Source organism: Capsicum annuum, chromosome 12, assembly GCF_002878395.1.
Source record: "Capsicum annuum cultivar UCD-10X-F1 chromosome 12, UCD10Xv1.1, whole genome shotgun sequence".
In the NCBI taxonomy this organism is placed as follows: Eukaryota; Viridiplantae; Streptophyta; class Magnoliopsida; order Solanales; family Solanaceae; genus Capsicum; species Capsicum annuum.
In genome coordinates this window covers 87,239,989-87,258,640 of record NC_061122.1, presented here as the reverse complement: position 1 = coordinate 87,258,640, position 18,652 = coordinate 87,239,989, and the positions used below count along the sequence as shown (strand labels likewise).

The 18,652-nt window shown below is 34.4% G+C and overlaps 1 protein-coding gene and 1 pseudogene across 1 annotated transcript; both read right to left on the bottom strand.

Annotated features, from left to right (window-relative positions):
• Positions 1 to 1,941: 1,941 nt before the first annotated feature.
• LOC107851099 (DNA (cytosine-5)-methyltransferase 1B) lies at positions 1,942 to 14,560 on the bottom strand. Its single transcript, XM_016696016.2, has 12 exons — positions 14,408 to 14,560; positions 6,552 to 8,055; positions 4,880 to 6,386; positions 4,527 to 4,691; positions 4,179 to 4,371; positions 3,992 to 4,103; positions 3,755 to 3,902; positions 3,484 to 3,681; positions 3,110 to 3,388; positions 2,790 to 2,951; positions 2,474 to 2,692; positions 1,942 to 2,224 (listed from the first exon to the last, which is right to left on the bottom strand). The coding sequence occupies exons 1-12, from the start codon at positions 14,439 to 14,441 to the stop codon at positions 2,084 to 2,086; spliced, it is 4,662 nt and encodes a 1,553-aa protein (XP_016551502.1). The 5' UTR covers positions 14,442 to 14,560; the 3' UTR covers positions 1,942 to 2,083.
• Positions 14,561 to 15,816: 1,256 nt separating this feature from the next.
• On the bottom strand, positions 15,817 to 18,379 carry LOC107849018 (annotated as a pseudogene).
• Between the last annotated feature and the right edge of the window lie 273 nt (positions 18,380 to 18,652).

Here is an 18,652-nt window from a genome sequence, read left to right as displayed (position 1 = left end):
TTCTATAACCTTTGAAAATGTGTTTCTAAAATAAAATTTTGGTTTTACCCCTTTCATTTTCAATCCTTTTTAACTCGTTTTGGACCCAACTTAAATATGGGCTATATGGGTATCATTAGCTTTCTTTTAACGCATAGATGTTATGTTTGTACATTTTAGTTGATTCCAAGGCCTTTTGAAAGGGGAAGGCTTCGAGTTGAGGACTATAGGCTTGGATTTCGACGCTTTAAGGCAGGTTATGGCTTAACTTTCTTCAGACTCGGTTAGGTAGTTAATAAATAAGTAAAGCATGCTATAGGTTGGGGGAAATAACTATGAGCATTACTTTTCGAGCTATTATATATTGTGCGATGCCCATGTGGGGGCTTATATTGTTGTTGTTATTGACTTGTGATATTATAAATTATGTGTTGCCCGTGTGGAGGCTTTATTTGATATCACTGGCCTTACTGGTGCATTTAAATGCCTTTATTCTTAATGTGATGCCCATGCGGGGGCTTGAATAGATATTATAAGTCTTATTGAGCATTGTTTGCCTTCATCATGATCGAGTTTTAGGTTGATATGATATTACTAATGTCGTACATAAATATTTAATCCAATGGTGCCAAACTAGCATCGATATCATGAAATATTGACATACTTAGTTGATTTTTGGACTCACTTATACACGTATTGAATGGATTTTTTATCTTTAAATTTATTTGATTGTGAGCATTATATCCTCATTTATGCATACACATTTATGAGATATCGATACCTTTGAGGACATTAATTTTTGAAAGAAAACGAGACACTTTTAAAATACCTAGATCGAAGGATGTGTCGGTCAGATAATTGAGTTATGAGATTGAGATAGGTGGAAACTTTGAGATAGTATACGGATTGAATCCCCTGTGGGTCCTATTTTGGGAGCATTGAGGTTCGATTGGTGTGTATACTGAAAGTCATATGATGACTTTCAAAACCATTCATTTCATCATCCCTTCTATTGCATGTGCATATGCATTTCATGTGTTCCTTTTATGTCTTACTTAATGTGTAATCAATTTCTATGTACTTTTGTGTATGTTGTTTCCCTTTGATTTTCATATATATATTAGAACTATTAGTGAAGACGATGTGAACTACCGTTTGGAAACTTTTCTATTTGCAGGTGACGTGCTCATAGTATTTCTTTTCTTGTATTATTTTTCTACTTTGCTCTGTATCTACTGAGCACAAATGGATCGTACTCACTCCTGTTGTTTCATTGCAGATCCTAGTGCGAGTACAATGCGCGGTGATTGATTTTGTGTGGATCTGAGTTGGTGATTTCGAGATGCTGGCACGCTCTAAGTCTTTCAGAGTTGACTCCAAGCCTCCTCTAATCTATTTTAATTTCTTTATTAGTTTTCGAAGACACAGAGTTGTTCTTTCGATATTTTGTGTGTATTTATCAGATGCCCTATACTTATGACACTAGATTTGAAAAAATTTATGTATTTTGTTCAAACTTCCGGAAAATTTGTATGTGTTGACCTGATTCATTTTTAGAAGTCTCGTCTTGTCTTATATAATTTTTGTTTTCGAATTTTCCTTGCTTTGGATGATTGGCTTAGCTAAAAAATTGAGTTGAGGTAGACGTCGTCATGACCTCAACTTTTGGGTCATGATAGATGCCCTTTCAACAACTAAGGCAGAATCTTTATTAATGCATATTTTTCGATTGCTTCTTATTGTTGCAAGGCTGCTACATTATATTCATTCGGTTTAACTCTACAGTTGCTCAGAACTGGTTGTCATAAGTAACCTTTGTCTTGCAGGTTGATATAGCATTTCCAACCGTAGTAATGTCCAAACCAGTTTCTTGATTTCTTTGACAGAATACTTGGCGATGCTGAAATAATACAAGGTCTAGTGGTGCAGAATATGATAAATTTGTTGTAAATGACTAGTAACTGCGCATGTGAAATTATATTTTAAGCTAATCTTGTAACATTTGCTCCTTTGTCAATGTGAATGTTGTATTGACATATATCTAAAATTGAAAGCTTAAGTTGAAGTACAGTCTGAAATTTTTTATTAAAAAGTTAAAGGGCTTCTAAATTGGCCTCTTCTTGCTCTCAACAGCTTCCTTAAGTTTCTTTCCAAGTGCATATGCCAAAGGAGGCGGAACAGCATTTCCTATTTGCCTGTGCTTGTGTAAAATGTTGCCAGCAAATTGGTAGCTGTCTGGGAAACCCTGCAATAGAAAATTATAGTATTGATTATAATCCCATCAAAGGCATCCATCTTTAGTGAATACAATACACTTTCCGCACCTATTCATCAATTTTGAGTTGTTTAATCTTTATGTTTGAAAATGATAACTCTTATATCCTTAGTTAGCTAGGCACAAGTCCCATATTGTCATGCATTGATGAGAAAACTACATTCATTTTCACTCAACATCTACAGATATTCTAAAATGTGTTAATTTTGTAAGACTTACTTGAGAACGTGCACATTCACGAACTGTAACAATCCTGTTTTGCTCTGGATGAAAGCACATCCCCACCTTACCCATCGGCTGGGGGTCTGTAATGGAAGTGGGGAAGTTGCCATCCCAATCCAACCTTCCAAAGAGCCCCTTCCACTGGTTGTGCCTCTTTGCAGTGTTAGGAAGGCACCATGGAATCAAATCAACTAGTTGACCATTAGATAGTTTAACCTGCAACACAAAACGCAAAAATCTTATAGACCTACTAAACCCTCAAAATCACATAGCATATTATTTCATCAAAAGCAATGTGTGACTGCCACAACACCTTTTCATCCTGAAGGTCACGCCAATCAGCTCCTGGCCGCTTGGGGATTCTTTGGCACCTGATTAGGTTAAGCTCGTTCATCTCTTTTGAAATGTGATCTGATAAAGTTATTGAGCTGCCACAAATTTTCTTTTGGAACCAGGATACTGGGTCACCTTGATACTGCATTAAGAGGGAACAGCATAAATAACAAAGTAAGAACTAGGCCGTGGAATGATAGGGTAGTCTATTGAAATAAACGCAGTGTCGCCCTTTCTTTCCAGTTCTCTAGTCAATTCCTGGAAAATGGGAAGGGGTTCAAAGAAATTCTAGTTTATTACCTCTATACAAGTCTTGCATGCACCATTGCCAACAGCAGGAAGATCTCCAATTGTGTCTCTGACAGTAAGTGCACGGAATGGAGCTCCACTAGCAGTACTTCTCACAGCTGCATAGTGTGAAGTTTCAGATAATGCGATTTTTAGCTCTGGGGCAGCAAAAACATGCATTGGTTCTGGCCACTCTGGAAGAAGCTCCTCTGGGGAGGCAGCCCAAATAAATGCTCTCTTTCTAGACTGGGGAACTCCAAATGCTCCAGCTTCAAGGATACCAAACCTAACCTGATCACAAGAAAATTAATTCAGTTTTGATAATTAGCAATATGTAGGCATATACATGTGTATATGCATGAGAGAGAGAGAGCAACAATATGTACCTGATAACCCATCTCAAGAAGGGAAGCAACAGTTAAGCGAAATGTTTGTTTTTGGTTGAACGACACGAAATTCCTAACATTCTCCAGGAGAAAGAACTTAGGCCGATAATAATCAGCAAAGGACAAAAATGCCAGAATCATCTCACACTGAACTTTACTCCAGGTGCTCTGATTAAATCTATTCATTCCAGAAAATCCCTGCAAAAGAACACACCATTTAAGCTACAGGTTTTACTAAACATCAGGGTAGATGTGAAAGAGCTTAACAAACCTGACAAGGAGGGCCTCCATTTATGAAATCAACTTGTCCAGGCAGTGGCAAACTATTCAGTTCGTTCTCATCCATTGCTGTAGCTAATTCAGAAGCCTCTAAAGTTGAGATACAGTCATCAGAATCTCCGCACTTCTGCATGACAGCCCTGAATTGAAACCATTATCGGGTCATTACTGCTATGTACTTACATATGTTCATAAAGGAAAGACTAAAGATCGTATACCAGAGACCTACCTCAGAATCACATTGCAATTATGTATGAACACCTTTGTCTTTGGATGATTAAGTCTAAATGCATCTCCAGCAGGCTCTTCATATTCAATTGCCCAATTTGTATCTGTGACACCTGAAAGAATGAAACTTTCAAACAAAAGTTCAACCTGCATCCTTAAAACTGCAAATAAACAGAGAAGGATGTTACCTGAATGCTGCAGCCCCTCAGACAAGCCACCACAACCAGCAAAGATATCTAGTGTGGCCAAACGGTTCTGTGGAGAAGCTTCATTTAGTTCCCCAACTTCATCCTCTCCTTCTTTGCCCTTCCCCTTCCTCTTCCTAGATGCTGCATCATCTAGCTTAATTTTTGAGAATTTCAGCTTTATCTGAGCTGTTAACTGCTCAAAAGTATAATCAACTTAGACTTCACAAGAATAACAAAATTCAAAAACAAATAGGGTAGATATATGAAAGGTAGAATGCATTGTACTAAAAGGACTTTGACCAATTGCTGTTAATAAGAATGCACGAGTATAAATTATGAAATGGGTACCTTTTTAAGGGATCCATTCGATGGATCGTACAAACATTCACAAAAGAAAATGTGGTCGAAAATGGCAGGGACATCTTCAGACGAAATATCATACTTCTTCCTCACTTCACATTTACCTTTGATGATTTCTACAGGAACTGTACGTATTTCCTCACTGTAATAGATCTGGAAGAGCAGCAATCAGAAAATCGCAAGTGCAGGAAGGTTTGCATTGGTAGATAAGTAAAATTCCCAAATAATTACCTAGCTGATTAAAACAAACTTCCTAACATGACATAGTAAAAGAATTATATATTTACAACTCTAACCAGCTATTAGTATGGAGACAAGTCATATTATTGCGTAGCATATACCTCCCGAATATCAGAAGAGTACGCCTTATCTGAAGAAATATCCTCTGGTCTGAAGAACCTCCTGACTTTGACGTTTGTAGAATCTACTTTAGCTTGTTTAGATCCCTTGGGACCAACAATTTCTAGTAATTGACAAACTACATAGGCCATCAACCCCACATTTCTTCCAGCTTTGAAAGTTCCACTTCCCACTCTTTCTGCAGCAAAGTGATCAGGACTTACATAAACAAAGTCATCAATTGAATACTCAGTTCCCAGATATACAAAACTGGAGTTGGACATATCCAACTTGAAGGATTCCTTTTCCCGATCAGTTCGCTGCAACTCACAGGAGTAACATAAACCATTACCAAGACCCATCTTATCAAACGGGAGTCTGAAGAAAGCACCTCTTTCAGGGCGATAAAAGCTTTTGCAATAAAATTGAGTTGGCAATCCATTCCTCCTCCTATCTTCTGCTTTTGCCCTATCAAGCTTATCAGCATCAGCATTTGCTTTTCTATGCTGGTGTCCCCAAGGCATCATTCTGATATTGACAGCTATACCTTCTTTGACATCCCCTAGTTGCAGATTCATGCATTCGTTAATCAAAAATACCTCTCTCTCATTAGCTGCATTTCCAAGTACAGTGTCAGATCCTCGTTGCATCATTCTTCCATGAAGCATTTTGCTACCATCCGATTTTTCAAACATGTATTCAACAAAGAAAATAGAAGGAAGTTCATCCGGTTCATCATGTTCCACTAGAACTGAATCCCCAACAGCAATCTCATTTCCACGAACTCTGGCCCTTTTAAACAAAAGCTCACCAGAAGCTGTTTTACCCATAGATTCCCCATCCCAGTTTATTTCTTTGCTGTCAGAACGTGACTTAATCTGCCTTCTTGTAGAGGAAGGTGTATGAGTTTTCTCTGGAACATCCAAGTTCTCCTCCGGAGCATCATCCTCTTCATTTTCCTCCTGCTCATTTGCTTCCTCATCATCCTTCACCTCAGAATCAACAACCTCCTTTGACACCTCAGGTGAGTAATTGGAATAGTATTCCCCCCATATTCTGTTGATTAGCCTTGTTGTAGTAGCCTGCATAGCTTTCCTTTGTACAGATGGTGCCATAGATGCTCTAGGGTTTAAATTCTGTTCATGTCTCTGCATCACCTTCTTCTTCTTAATCAACCATTTTGTATGGTGCCTCTCTTCCATTTTTTTTGAGAGACCCATTGCAAATGCACAATTCCTAATGCTTGGATCAGGAAATTCAGAAAACTGCTGCAGAATAATTTGCCCATGTACAACCACATATCTTTCCACCTCATTTACATTAGATGATATATAAGCAGGATGGCCTTTCTTGAACTCTGAAACCCTTTTAATAACATCTCCAAAAGAAAGTCTAGCCACACGACTCTGTTCCTTTAACAAAGTAATGATGCTGACTGCCAGCCTCGCGGTCTTTATGACTGGTTCATACCAAGGAGCATACTGCTTCGATGGCTTCCCAAGCCTATACCTGAAGAATAGTATAGCATCTAGAATAAATCCACCGAGCAAAATAACAGAAAGAAAAACAGACAAGTTTATCAGAATATAAATGATAGCAGTCCTAGCTATTGGCATAACAAAGGAAAGTACTTGCAAAATAATTCAATCACTTGAAAGGGGTTAATCATAATACCAGGCCATGTCAGTCCGAATAGATATAAAGATCATCGAGGACCCAAACTCAATCATCCATTCTTTTATTGCACTCAAGTAAATTGGCATTCCATCAATCTCATCTGATCTAGAACCACCACCTGAAGAGGAATGATTAGCATCAGTGTCAAAATTGTATCCAGACCCATCATCAGCAGTCATCGCTCCAGACCCAAAAACAGTTACATCAATATCAGCACATGGTTTCATTGGCAGGAGCTCTAAAGAAATTAGCCTTGAGTCCGAGTTGTACAATGCCCAATTATGAAGCATACTGCGAGGCAACTCATCAACATTGTATGTATCAACCTCACTGTCAAAGACAATATACTCATCAGTCTCTTCATAAGATGTTTTATAATATGCAGGTAAAGGGTAATCACTTGCAATCTCATCCTCATTTATCTTGATGTAAAATTTGCTGGATGAGGAAGATGTATTGCGGCCTTTCTTTTGCTTCAAGGAGCGCCAGTACTCCTCTTCATGCAACAATTTTGCCAACTTCAGATCGTCCTCTTCTTGCGCTGGATCATTAGTCAAACCAGATTGATCTATCTTGTTTTCTCCATTGCCTGCTTTTGGGCCTATACGTAGAGCCTTACCAGATGATATAGGCTCTGGTCGTGCAAGCATTTTCTGCTTGCTGCTTTCATCTCTAAGGGAAGCCAGGACAGGTAGCTCAACAAAAAGTTTATCAGTCTTCTTTGAGGTATCATCAAGACCAATAAGTTGCTTATAGATGAACTCGCCCTGAGTAATGACAAAGTCCCTGATGGATACACCACCTGAACAGCATTTTAAACCATTCATCGCTCGGACAACCCCTGCAAGCAACTCATCAAGGCTTAAATCAGGGTTTCCTCCAGATGACTTTGAAAGCTTCTTATAAACCACAACACAAGCTGTTGCCTTGGCCAAGAAGTGGTCATAAAAATTCTTATAACTACCCAAGGGCTTTATACAGTCATAATCAGCTGTCTCAGTTGAGATCCATACTACAGGAGTTCCATCTTCATAGCCAGAGATAGCCCATGCTTCAATACGTCCAAAACCTTCACATCTAATTCTTTTTGCTTTTTGCTTGTCAAGACTGTCCTCAAGTGGTAAAATGAGACCACTGATAAACAGATCATCAACCTCAGACATTCCAAAAGGTTGTGGTGTTCCTTCTGAGTTATGAAATACAAAATCCATCAGTCTTCTACAGGGTCGTTGAGACTCTTGCAGACCCGCAGTTAACCTAATAGCCACATCCTCTTCCTCTACACAATGGTCCTTCTTAGGTTCAATGACTGAAGAATTTTTTGATAAATGTACAGATTTCTCTTTAAAATCTGAACAGGCAGCAGCTCGCTTAGGCCTTTTACGTGCAGCAGTGGGCTCCTCAATAGTTTCAGAAACAGGCCGTTTCTTTTCCTTCTTTTCAGTTGCAGATGCCTTCCTTTTTGACACAGAATCATGTTTGCTTTGGTCCTTTTTGCATCCTGGTTAATCAGCGAAAAAACGGAGACGAATAAGCCATAGCAAGAAGACAAAAAGCTATCGTTCTCACAACAAAGACAAAGCACTCTTAAGGAAATTTTTGTACAGGGTGGACCAGAAGCTGAGAAAGAAGCTTTCTGAACTTCCCTGTGAGTGAGAAAGAGTCTTTATTGAAAAGCATGAAGTGGAAGTGAACACCAAAAGAAGCAGCAAAATTAAGAAAATGCAGCACTCAAAGTTAGGCCAATACATTAATATCATATGACATTTCATGCACATAATAAGCAAAAAGGCATAAATGCTAAGGTGAATGATATACACGTGGGAAAAAACACTACAAGCTTATGAAATGGCCATCTCATACAAGGTGCATTAAATATTTGCCATTTCAAGAAAGTAGACCATTTGGGCATAAGATTGTTTTTGCGGACTCTAAAAGCTGTCTGCACCATGCAAATTTGTTAAGCTTTTTAATGCACCTTAAGCATTATTTCTAAGACGCCCAATACATAGATATTGTGCATACAAGTAACAGAACAAGCAATCCTACCCTTAAAGCAAATTCTTAAGTATGGACATCACAAAGAATCAATGAGGATATTACTCCAAAACTCATAAGGCATCAACTAAGAGACGGGATTGTGGGTATCTATGTTTTAGAACTGAGGGTGTGAATATGGTGTATATCACAAACATAAATTTATCATACTTCGTTTATTTTATATGTTAGTACAAAGTTTAGGATGTGGAATAGCTTTATAAATTATGTTGGTGGTAGTGGAAGAACGTTTTAAGTTGTTAAAAAGACTAGTTTGATAAATATCACATCAAGGCATTTTAAGTTGTTAAGAAGACTAGTTTGATAAACATCACATCAAGTGTTTAAACATTGAATGGTTAAACGAACTTGAAACCTTAACAGTTGTAAAAGTTCAGAGAATAACTGAATAACAAATCAATGTGATGGTGTCAAGCATGTTGGTGTTTTCTAAAATAGGAAGAATGACATATCAATTGAAATAGATGAATTTAATGCAACTGTGAGGATTTTATTAGAAACAAGCTCAAACAGAACCTTTTGCTAGAGCTTATAATCCATCCACATCATAAAAAACTACTTACAAAGACAAAACAGCAAATAATCAATCTATGAAAGGGCAACTCCAATTTTGGTAGTTCAATTAAGTAATTCCTGCAACAATTCAGCAACTAACAAACACAAATAACACATTTAAGGCATGATAGTGTCAACATTGCATCAATTTTGAGTAGTTCGTACAATGTTTCAGCAACTAGTAAGAGCAAGTAAAATGTTCAAGGCATGATTGTGCAAACTAAGTCTACCAATTTCAAATGTGGACATACAATTTCCTAAAATACTAAAGTCTACCAATTTCAAAATCCCAATTATTATGTAAATTTAATATTTCATATTATTTGACTTTAATGTACATTTTTAATACCGTGTTCAGATCTCCAATCATTATTATAACATTTATCTAACATTACAACACTACAATTTAGTAAACACATTCTTTCAGACTCCCCGAAAGTTAAGTCAAGTCATACAAACAGAGTATATTAAACCCGCTAGCCCTTGAAGAATGTGGATATACAATGTAAACCATCCTAGAGATATGGAACTCAGTATAAAGATTAAAGGAGCACTTTAGAATTAAAGTACTCAAGCACATATAACAAATAGAACATTGTCACATCCTCATAAAATGTAGCGTAAACACAAAAACTCTGCAAATAATGCTGCCAAGTTAAAGACACATGCTAAATGATTTCTGCTAGAACATAAAACCAATATAGGCAATGTATAAAAACAATGCCAAAATAGATTACCAGCCATATGATAATAGTTGAGGATAAAACTCTTCTTGCAACTAAAGAAGATATTGGAGGTTTGTCAAATAGGAATACAATAGATTATGGACAGTTTACGAGGATGACTCTGTGAATTATAGTACAAACAAATTGAGATGAGATCGATTTAGGAAGAATTCCCAGTATGTGTTGTCGCCTGTCGGTGAGACTGGAAAAATTGTTGTAAAATTTGATCTTTGGCTTAACTCACACCCCAAAAGCTGGCTCAAAGGAAGGAGGATCGCCAAACCTTACAAAGCGACCACTCATCTCATTAACAACCAATTTGAGCCTTTTACTAATTTTAACACCCCACCTCACTTGGGCCTTTTACTAATTTTAACACCCTAGCAATTTTTAATTCGGGAGCCCAACATTGGGTGAGATGGGTCATGCTTTGATACCATATAAAATTAGGTTGGCCTAATTCACTCCCCAAAAGTTCGCTCAAAAGGAGGAATATTATCCAAGCCTTGTAAAAAGACCACTCATCTCATTAACCACCAATGTGGGACTTCTAATTCTTTAACAGCTGTTTATGCCGTAGCTACTTCACTAGAATATTGTATTGGGAAGGATGTTCCTCTTTGAATGAATTTGGTACAAGTGAGAATAGTTTTTAGAAAGAAAAAACTTAAAATTATAACACCCATAACTAGGAAAAATTAAAAATTAGGTGGATATAATAGTTAAATCAACCAATATTAGACCAGTCTCTAGTTCAAGATCTCCAAATGAGAAACAAACTTAGTCTTACCAACACTCCAACAGTTCATGAATCAAACTAAATCTTACCGATACTTTTTGTGTAGAGACAATAATTATGGATTTACTTAACCATACAAGCCTCCTATTAAGTTTTCCTACCACCCAACTCCAGCTTATTTAGCTAATAAGCATTCATAATAAAAGATTGAAGAGATTTGTTGTCCATTTCTGTGAGAAAGAGATTAAGAAGTTGATCCTGAAGATTCACTTTTAACTCTAGAAATCTTATATCGATACTTAACCATACAAGCCTCCTAGTAAGTCTTCCTACCACCCACCTCCAACTTATTCAACTAATAAGCATTCATAATAAGAGGTTGAAGAAATTTGTTGTCCATTTTTGTGAGAAAGAGATTAAAAAGTTGATCCTGAAGATTCATTTTTAACTCTAGAACTCTTATATCAAACAGCATGCTCAAATTAGAGGACCGGCCTAGAACTCTTATATCGAACAGCTTGCTCAAATTAGAGGACCAATCACCAATCACCAGAATGTATAGTCCAGCCTATACATGGGTGAGGCAGATTCTTTGGAAAGTAAAAGGAGTCAATACCCTCATCTTTTGTCATTGTGCATACACCAACAGGGTCCCCACACGTAGGACTTGGTAAGCAGCACATGGACCGTCATCCCATAAACAACAAATTTATTAATGCCAAATTAAGAAACCGATCCCCCCACAAGGTATTGACTCTTTTTCACATCATTGTGGCAGATTGTGTCCCTAAAAGGGACCTCGTGAGGTAAAGAGGGGAGGAAGCTTATATATTGTACAAGGCCCTCATCTTTGGTCGATGTGAGACAAGGTCCCATACACCAATAATGCCAATACATCAGAACTGACAGTCACAGCTTCAGCTATACAGTCAAGTAAACATCAAACATTTGAGAGCAAACTATACACCATGACCTCTTGGAAGTGTGTACTCTAACATCATTCAAAGCTCATAGAGAACTATGTTGAATAAAACTTCCCCTTTATTTCCAAAAAAACTTGCAAGAAGAAAGCTTCCATATAAACTCTCACAATGAGATCAAGCTCATAAAATGTGAATACTCATACAAATGTTGTTTTGATTTGAACATGAATTTTTTTCCTTTTTTTCTTTCAAAAATCCAAAGCAACATTTTATTATATTGTTGGATTGATTTTGAAATTATTTTTAAGATAAATTTCAAGTTTGAAAAAATAGTTTTGACCATTTTTATAAGTGAATTTTTTTTTCATTCACAAAAAATTTAACTTTTTATAAAGTTAAATCACATATCCAAACAACTTCAACTTACAAATACCTTTTTCAACATTCTTTCAAAATGTACTACTGTATTTTGAAATAACACATTTTTTATTTCCAAACACTAAGTGACTAGAAGTCTTTATTTTTTAAGGGTGGGCACTCAGTTTGGTTCTTCAATTTTTGATTTTGTAAAAATGAGAACCCAACACCGAACCAAACTAATTCAATTAGGTTTGAATTTTTAAATTTCAGCGTTTCTAAATCGGTTTTTTCGGTGCAAGTGAGAAACAAAATTATCAAAAATTTGAGAACATATCCTATTCCTAAACTAAAACTAGGCAATAGGTAGTAAAAGTAAACTAACATCACTACCGCACTAGGCAGTAGGCACTGCCTTAGGACATGTTTCAACCAAAACTAATATCATTGTTAGAAGGGTTAGAATTAGAGTGTACCTAAGTTGAGCCTAAAAGTAGTTAAACTTAATCCAGTTAGGGTTAATCATAGGTCTCAAGACTGTAGGCTTCTTTTCCCCTTCCTTACTACTATAATTTCTTAGTAAAAATTAAAAACAAAAATAAGAAACAAGAAAAGAATAAACATTTGATCCACATTTAGAATATTCTCAGTTTCTAGCTTAACTATGTTCAGAGGATAGAAAATAAATGGCTTGGAGTCATGCACTTGGATCTTTAATTCTTTATTGGGCCGACATATATAGGAGATTTGGTGTATTTATTTTTAGAAATTTAATGAACAAAAGTTCAATTCTTTTGTGCACTGAAGAACCATTACCCTTAACCAAACACCAAACCGGAGAACTAAAATACCGAAAAAGAAAAACCAAAACCAAACTGAAGAACCGAACTAATTCAATTTGGTTTGATTTTTCAATTCTCCAATTTTTATGCCCACCAAAAATTTTTTGCAATAATAATAGTACGCATAGTTTTCTAAATTATGACTTGTGTGTAAAAGTCTTTTTTATAATAGTAATATCACTTGTCATTTTCTTATCAACACCTAAGTCAGAGTCTATCAGAAACAGTCTTTCTACTTTACCTAAGGTAGTGGTATGATCTGCGTACACTCTACCCTACCCAAACCCCACTATGTGGGAATACACTGGGTATATTGTTGTTGATGTTGTTTTCTTACTAACATTTTAAACTTTCACCTTCAATTAGTACCCACAAACCCAAAATCTTGAATCTGCCGCTGCTACTAGTGAAGAAGCAAATTCTAATAAACCACTCTGTGGATTCCCTAGACTAGGTACAAAATGTTCCAAATCTCATTCATTTAGTATAAATAATTCAATACGGGAAATCTTAGTAACTCAATTGATTGATTATCTAAACTTTCACCTTATTGGTGAGGGCTCAATTCCCCACCTTGTAATCCACTCCTCTATTTCCCCTTCCCCTACCCCCAACTTTTTTCTAAAAAACATAATTCAAACTCTCAACAAACCAACAAACTTCCAACCTTGACATGTAATTATGGGAACCAATCATATGAGCTTCCTTAACTAATCAACTTAAAACTCTAAGGGCACTAAGGGCACATTTGATTGAGGAACAAGCTATCCTAACATAGCTTATCATGGGATTAGTAATCTTAACATTGTTGTTCCACCTTCAATGCAGGATAAAAATAACACTACCATCTCGAGATAAGTTTGCTCACAATTTTGTCTCAAACAAACATGAGATAAACTCATCCTAAATTATAAATCTCAAAATTAGTTATCACTTGTCCCTCATACCATACAAGCCCTAGATATTTTCATGGAAAGTTAAGTTGCAAAGGAATCCTAGTCTCCTACCATCAACAAGAGAAAAACACAGAAATGTTTCTCTGTCCTAAACCAATAACATAAACTTCCCCGTTTTTGTCCTCATTGAATCTTTAAATAAAAATCATTTCATGTAGCCAAAGTAGCATAACTACTGCTATTCCTTGAGGCGTAGCCACACATACTGTGAAGGGTAGTGGTCAACTAAACACCCAAATTAAATACTTCCTCTGTGCCAAATCAGTTCATGAAGTCAAACAATTTAAGTTTGACCATAAATTTGGGTAGAAAATTTTCAACATTTTAAAAAATAAAACTTATATATTTGAAAACTACATTAAAAAAATACTAAAGTCACAATTATTGACAATTTAAAATAATTTAAAAATAACAATTAAGGATAAATTTATTTGAATCTCAAAATTCAAAAAAAAAGACATAAATTATAACAAAGGGAGTACGTCACAAATTACTTTTTATACAAATAATAAATTAATTCTTGAATATCGTCAAGTGAAATTTCTGATTTCACCATCGACTCCACGTAAATCGTCCACCCCACCCGATTTCGAAATTAAAAAGAAGGCAGCATAGTGTATTAATCAGTTACTCTGATATCGAAATAGATGTTTAAAAAAAAAACAAAGAATGTGAAAGCAAAAGGATAAAGAAATTACCAGCATCGAGATCCAACGCCTTCAAAGAACCCATTTTCGGAGAAGAAATTTAATCTCTAACTTTTTCATGAAACAATTTATAGGTATATCCGTCAATGTATTTGGAGGGGAAAATAGAAAAAGTGAAGAGGCGGGAGTCAATTGGCGCCACTTGCAAAATCTTTGTATGTAAATTTATTTTTTTTAATTCAAATCTCTATCTCTGCTAATATATATTATTTTATTTATCAATTTATATGATATAAATAAAATTTAAATAATTAATTATATTTTTAATATATTTTAAATTATTAATTATTGTAATTTATAGTAATTTTTTTGACATTGTGATTTACTATTTAAAATTGTTAGCTATTATAATTAATAATATTATCTTTGTCTAAATTTTTATGGCATTGATAGTCAATTATATTTTTAAAATAATTTAAATTTTTAATTATTATAATTTCTAATATTTTTTCTTCTATTCCAATTTAAGTGGCACATATAAATTCAACAATCAACCAAATATTACGTTTGCAGTAGCAAAATAGACATGTCTTAAATTACTCATAATAACGTATTAGAAGTGATATAACAAAATTACTATAAAAATAGTCATGAAAAAAATTTAAATGAGTCTCATATAAAATGTCAAATTAATTTAAAACATCAATAGTTAATTTATCTTTTTTTATTTATTTTAATGATTTAAATAATTAATTAGTGATAGAATAGTAAAATTACGATTGAAGCAGCGAAAGCAGACATATCATAAATGTCTATATTATTTTTTTAATAAATATTATTAATTCTTTATATATAATAAATATACATTAAATCATTGATTGTATTCTTATTATGTACTTAAAACTTCTTAAAATTTGATATATCTTAAATTTTTCTTATTCTAACTCTTTTATATTTATTTCTAGATTTTTCAACTGTTCTTAAAGTAAAATTTAGTCGATTCACAATTTTTAAACTAATGAAAAAGATAGTAGTTGTCATTAATTCTGATGACTTCTAATAAGAAAAGGTTTTGCCATAAATATATTTAATAAAATTTCAACTCTTAAAGATTAGGAAAAAATTAGTGAAAAGATGATTTTATCTAAAGCAAAATTTGTTTAAGAAGGACAAAAAGTTTAAACAATATTTCTAAGACCCTTCACACTTTTAAGAGTAAACTCCTTAAACTGTCACTGAAGTTTTACAAACATTCCACTAATGTCATTTATGATTTTTTTTTGGACAATAATATCATTGAACTCTATAATTATTCCAAAAAACAAAAAACTAACAGAAATGTTAAAAACTTAACAGCATGACCTATTTGACTATATTTGACCCAACACTTAATTATCCATAACCCATAACCCATGACCCATTTGACCCCAACTTTACATTAAAGAAACTTTTTTTCTTCCTTATTCCATCATTAGAAAATACCATCGGTAGTAGTTCAGTATCTCCAAAAAACGAGGAAAGAATTGGACTGTATTAGTGTTGGACTCCTGCTCCACTAAAGTAACAATCTTGGGAGATAAGCTTTTAACTATCCTCAGAAGTTTGTCTCTTGCTATTTTAAGTTCCAATGCTCTCATTAGGCATATGGTGCAAAACGAGAGTCAGGCCGAGCATTAAGATGCTTGATCTCAACATCAGAACAAGAAGCAGCCACGGGATGAAATTCAAAAGGTATGTTGCAAGATGCAATAACGCTTGATAACCTCCGATCTACAATTTTAATCCCCCTTCCTCTAGCATAAGCTGATATGGAATCATCAGTCCCTGTGATACGGATTCGTGGGTTCCACCAGGGCCGGGCTGCAAGAGCATGGATTAAGGTGATCAATTGGCTACCCTGAGCAATGTGAAAATCGATTATATGAATTGAGTTGTCATTTTTCATGGCATCAACTAGTGCACCATTTGCTGATAAATATCCAAACTTAAAGTACGGACAGATTTCATAAAGCAAGTGTATGTACGAGAAGAGCTCAGCGCTAGTAGGCTTACTTTAGCACAAACAATTAGAACTTCCTTCAAGTCTCCTCTAGGCATGATCTCCATCATTTCGACTAATTTATCCGACTTCGACAAAATTTGATTGGCTGCAGTCACTAGATAGTATTATATGATTCCAAGCTTTTTGAATCCAGCCCCAGCTTTACAGTTTTAATTTTCCTTAACTTGTGCTTCAGATCAGTAACATCACTAGTGGATCAGGAATTGTTATCCGACGAGTGATATTTCATCAGGAGAATGATACATGTATGGACGACATCAATCAGAACCTTGATGCATCATGGGAGTTCCGTCAGCAAAGAAAGCAACAATAATAGGAGGTGAATTGGTAACAAGTTCACTCGAATTTTCAGTGGATGATTCAACATAGCAGTGTTGGTCGAGTTTTAAGGCAGAGACCTGTGTTTGCTGATCACGATCAGCATAAAAATCGGTTGCTGTTCGTGTATTTTCTAATGATGGAATAAGGAAGAAAAAACGTTTCTTTTAATCTAAAGTTGGGGTCAAATGGGTTATGGATAATTAAGTGTTGGATCAAATATAGTCAAATGGGTCATGCTGTTAAGTTTTTAACATTTCTGTTAGTTTTTTATTTTTTGGAATAATTATAGAGTTCAATGATATTATTGTCCAAAAAAAATCATAAGTGACATTAGTGGGATGTTTGTAAAACTTCAGTGACAGTTTAAGGAATTTACTCCACTTTTAATATATTATATATTATAGATTATAAATTATAGATATAGATATAAATTATAGATTATAAATATATATTATAGATATAAATATAGATTATATAGAGAGAGAAGAGAGAGAAAGAGATTATAGATATTAGGCCCCTAAAAAAATAACGCAGCAACTTCAAACCAAAAATATCTACGCCTGCAACATGATTTTCTCTCAGTTGGCTTTTTTTGGGAGGCTTTAAATTTTGTTATTCTCAACTTTGTTTATATAAGACTGTATAGCTCCTCACTATAAAATTATTCCTCAATATTATTGGTGATTCTCTATTCCAATATTGTTGCTATGAATTTGATATCTTCTCTTCTTGATGTTATGATGTATCTATATATAATTCTCTCTGTGTTTATTTATAACTAATAGAAAGTAGTTTGATGAGAAAAAAAATTAGTTATAATTTTATGTATTAATATTATTTGTTATAATTTTATGTATTAATGTTATCTGCTGTGTAGCAATTGTCAGTTTGCTCTCTCCTTCTCAATGAGGAATTATACATCCTTAACACTTTTTTCTATGTTATTTATCTAACAACTCAAATAAATATTTTTTCTTTTTTCCAGTATGGTTGTGCATCCGCAAAGAAAGACTTATGATATGTGACTGACCATTGACTTATTAGAATTAGGTTCAAGGTACGTATTAATTCTCATAATTATTTTTCACACAATATTATCTCTATGTTGATTGTCAAAGGCTCTTTCAAAAGGAATTTTCGTCCTTGACATGGTAGATCAGTTCAGAAAAAAGCTCTTTTAGAAGAGTCTTCGTCCTCAAACGACTATCCAAGCAATCGCCAGTGGGTGTTTCAAAAATCAATTAAGCTAATTTCAATTAAAATTCGTCTTTGTTGTAAGAGTTGTATAATTTTACAATGACACTACATTACCTACGAGACCCATTAAGTTATTTTAATGGACAAGTTATATTAAACGAAATACATAATGAATGAATAAAGAATTTAAAATTCTTTCCTAGTCTGCAAATAAGAATAGTTTTGCATTGCTTTTATTTGAATATGCTGTTACAGTAGTTAACATTTGTTTTCAATAATAGTTTGGATATAAATATAAGGTAGTTTGAGCAAATTTTGCATATCGACTTAGAAGTCCTAGGTTAACAAGTAAAATTTTTTGCATATATATATATATAGATATATATATGTTGTAGACCTCTTGGACGCTGATCTGTGTTGGTTCCGATTTGATCATCGGACATCCTTGTAAACTTAAACTTAACGCACATCAAGATCTTGACTACGATGATCTTAAAAAAATATTTCACAGAAAATATATAGAATATATATTTGGAGGATTTATTTGATTAATTTATTAATTATGACTTATCTGATAAAACTACATTTATATATTCTCCAAAATATTAGTTAGATGAATAACGTATAAAAATTATCAAAATATAAGGAATTAAAGCAACTAATATCTAAAAAAACATAAAGAATTAAAAATAAGGATAGAAAGACTACAATATAAC

Coding starts and splice junctions, on each gene's coding strand:
- LOC107851099 (XM_016696016.2), bottom strand. CDS start 14,441: ATGGGTTCTTTGAAGGCGTTGGATCTCGATGCTG. Junction 8,056..14,407: donor GGCGTTGGATCTCGATGCTG/GTAATTTCTTTA, acceptor CTGATTAACCAG/GATGCAAAAAGGACCAAAGC. Junction 2,693..2,789: donor GTGACCTTCAGGATGAAAAG/GTGTTGTGGCAG, acceptor TTTGTGTTGCAG/GTTAAACTATCTAATGGTCA.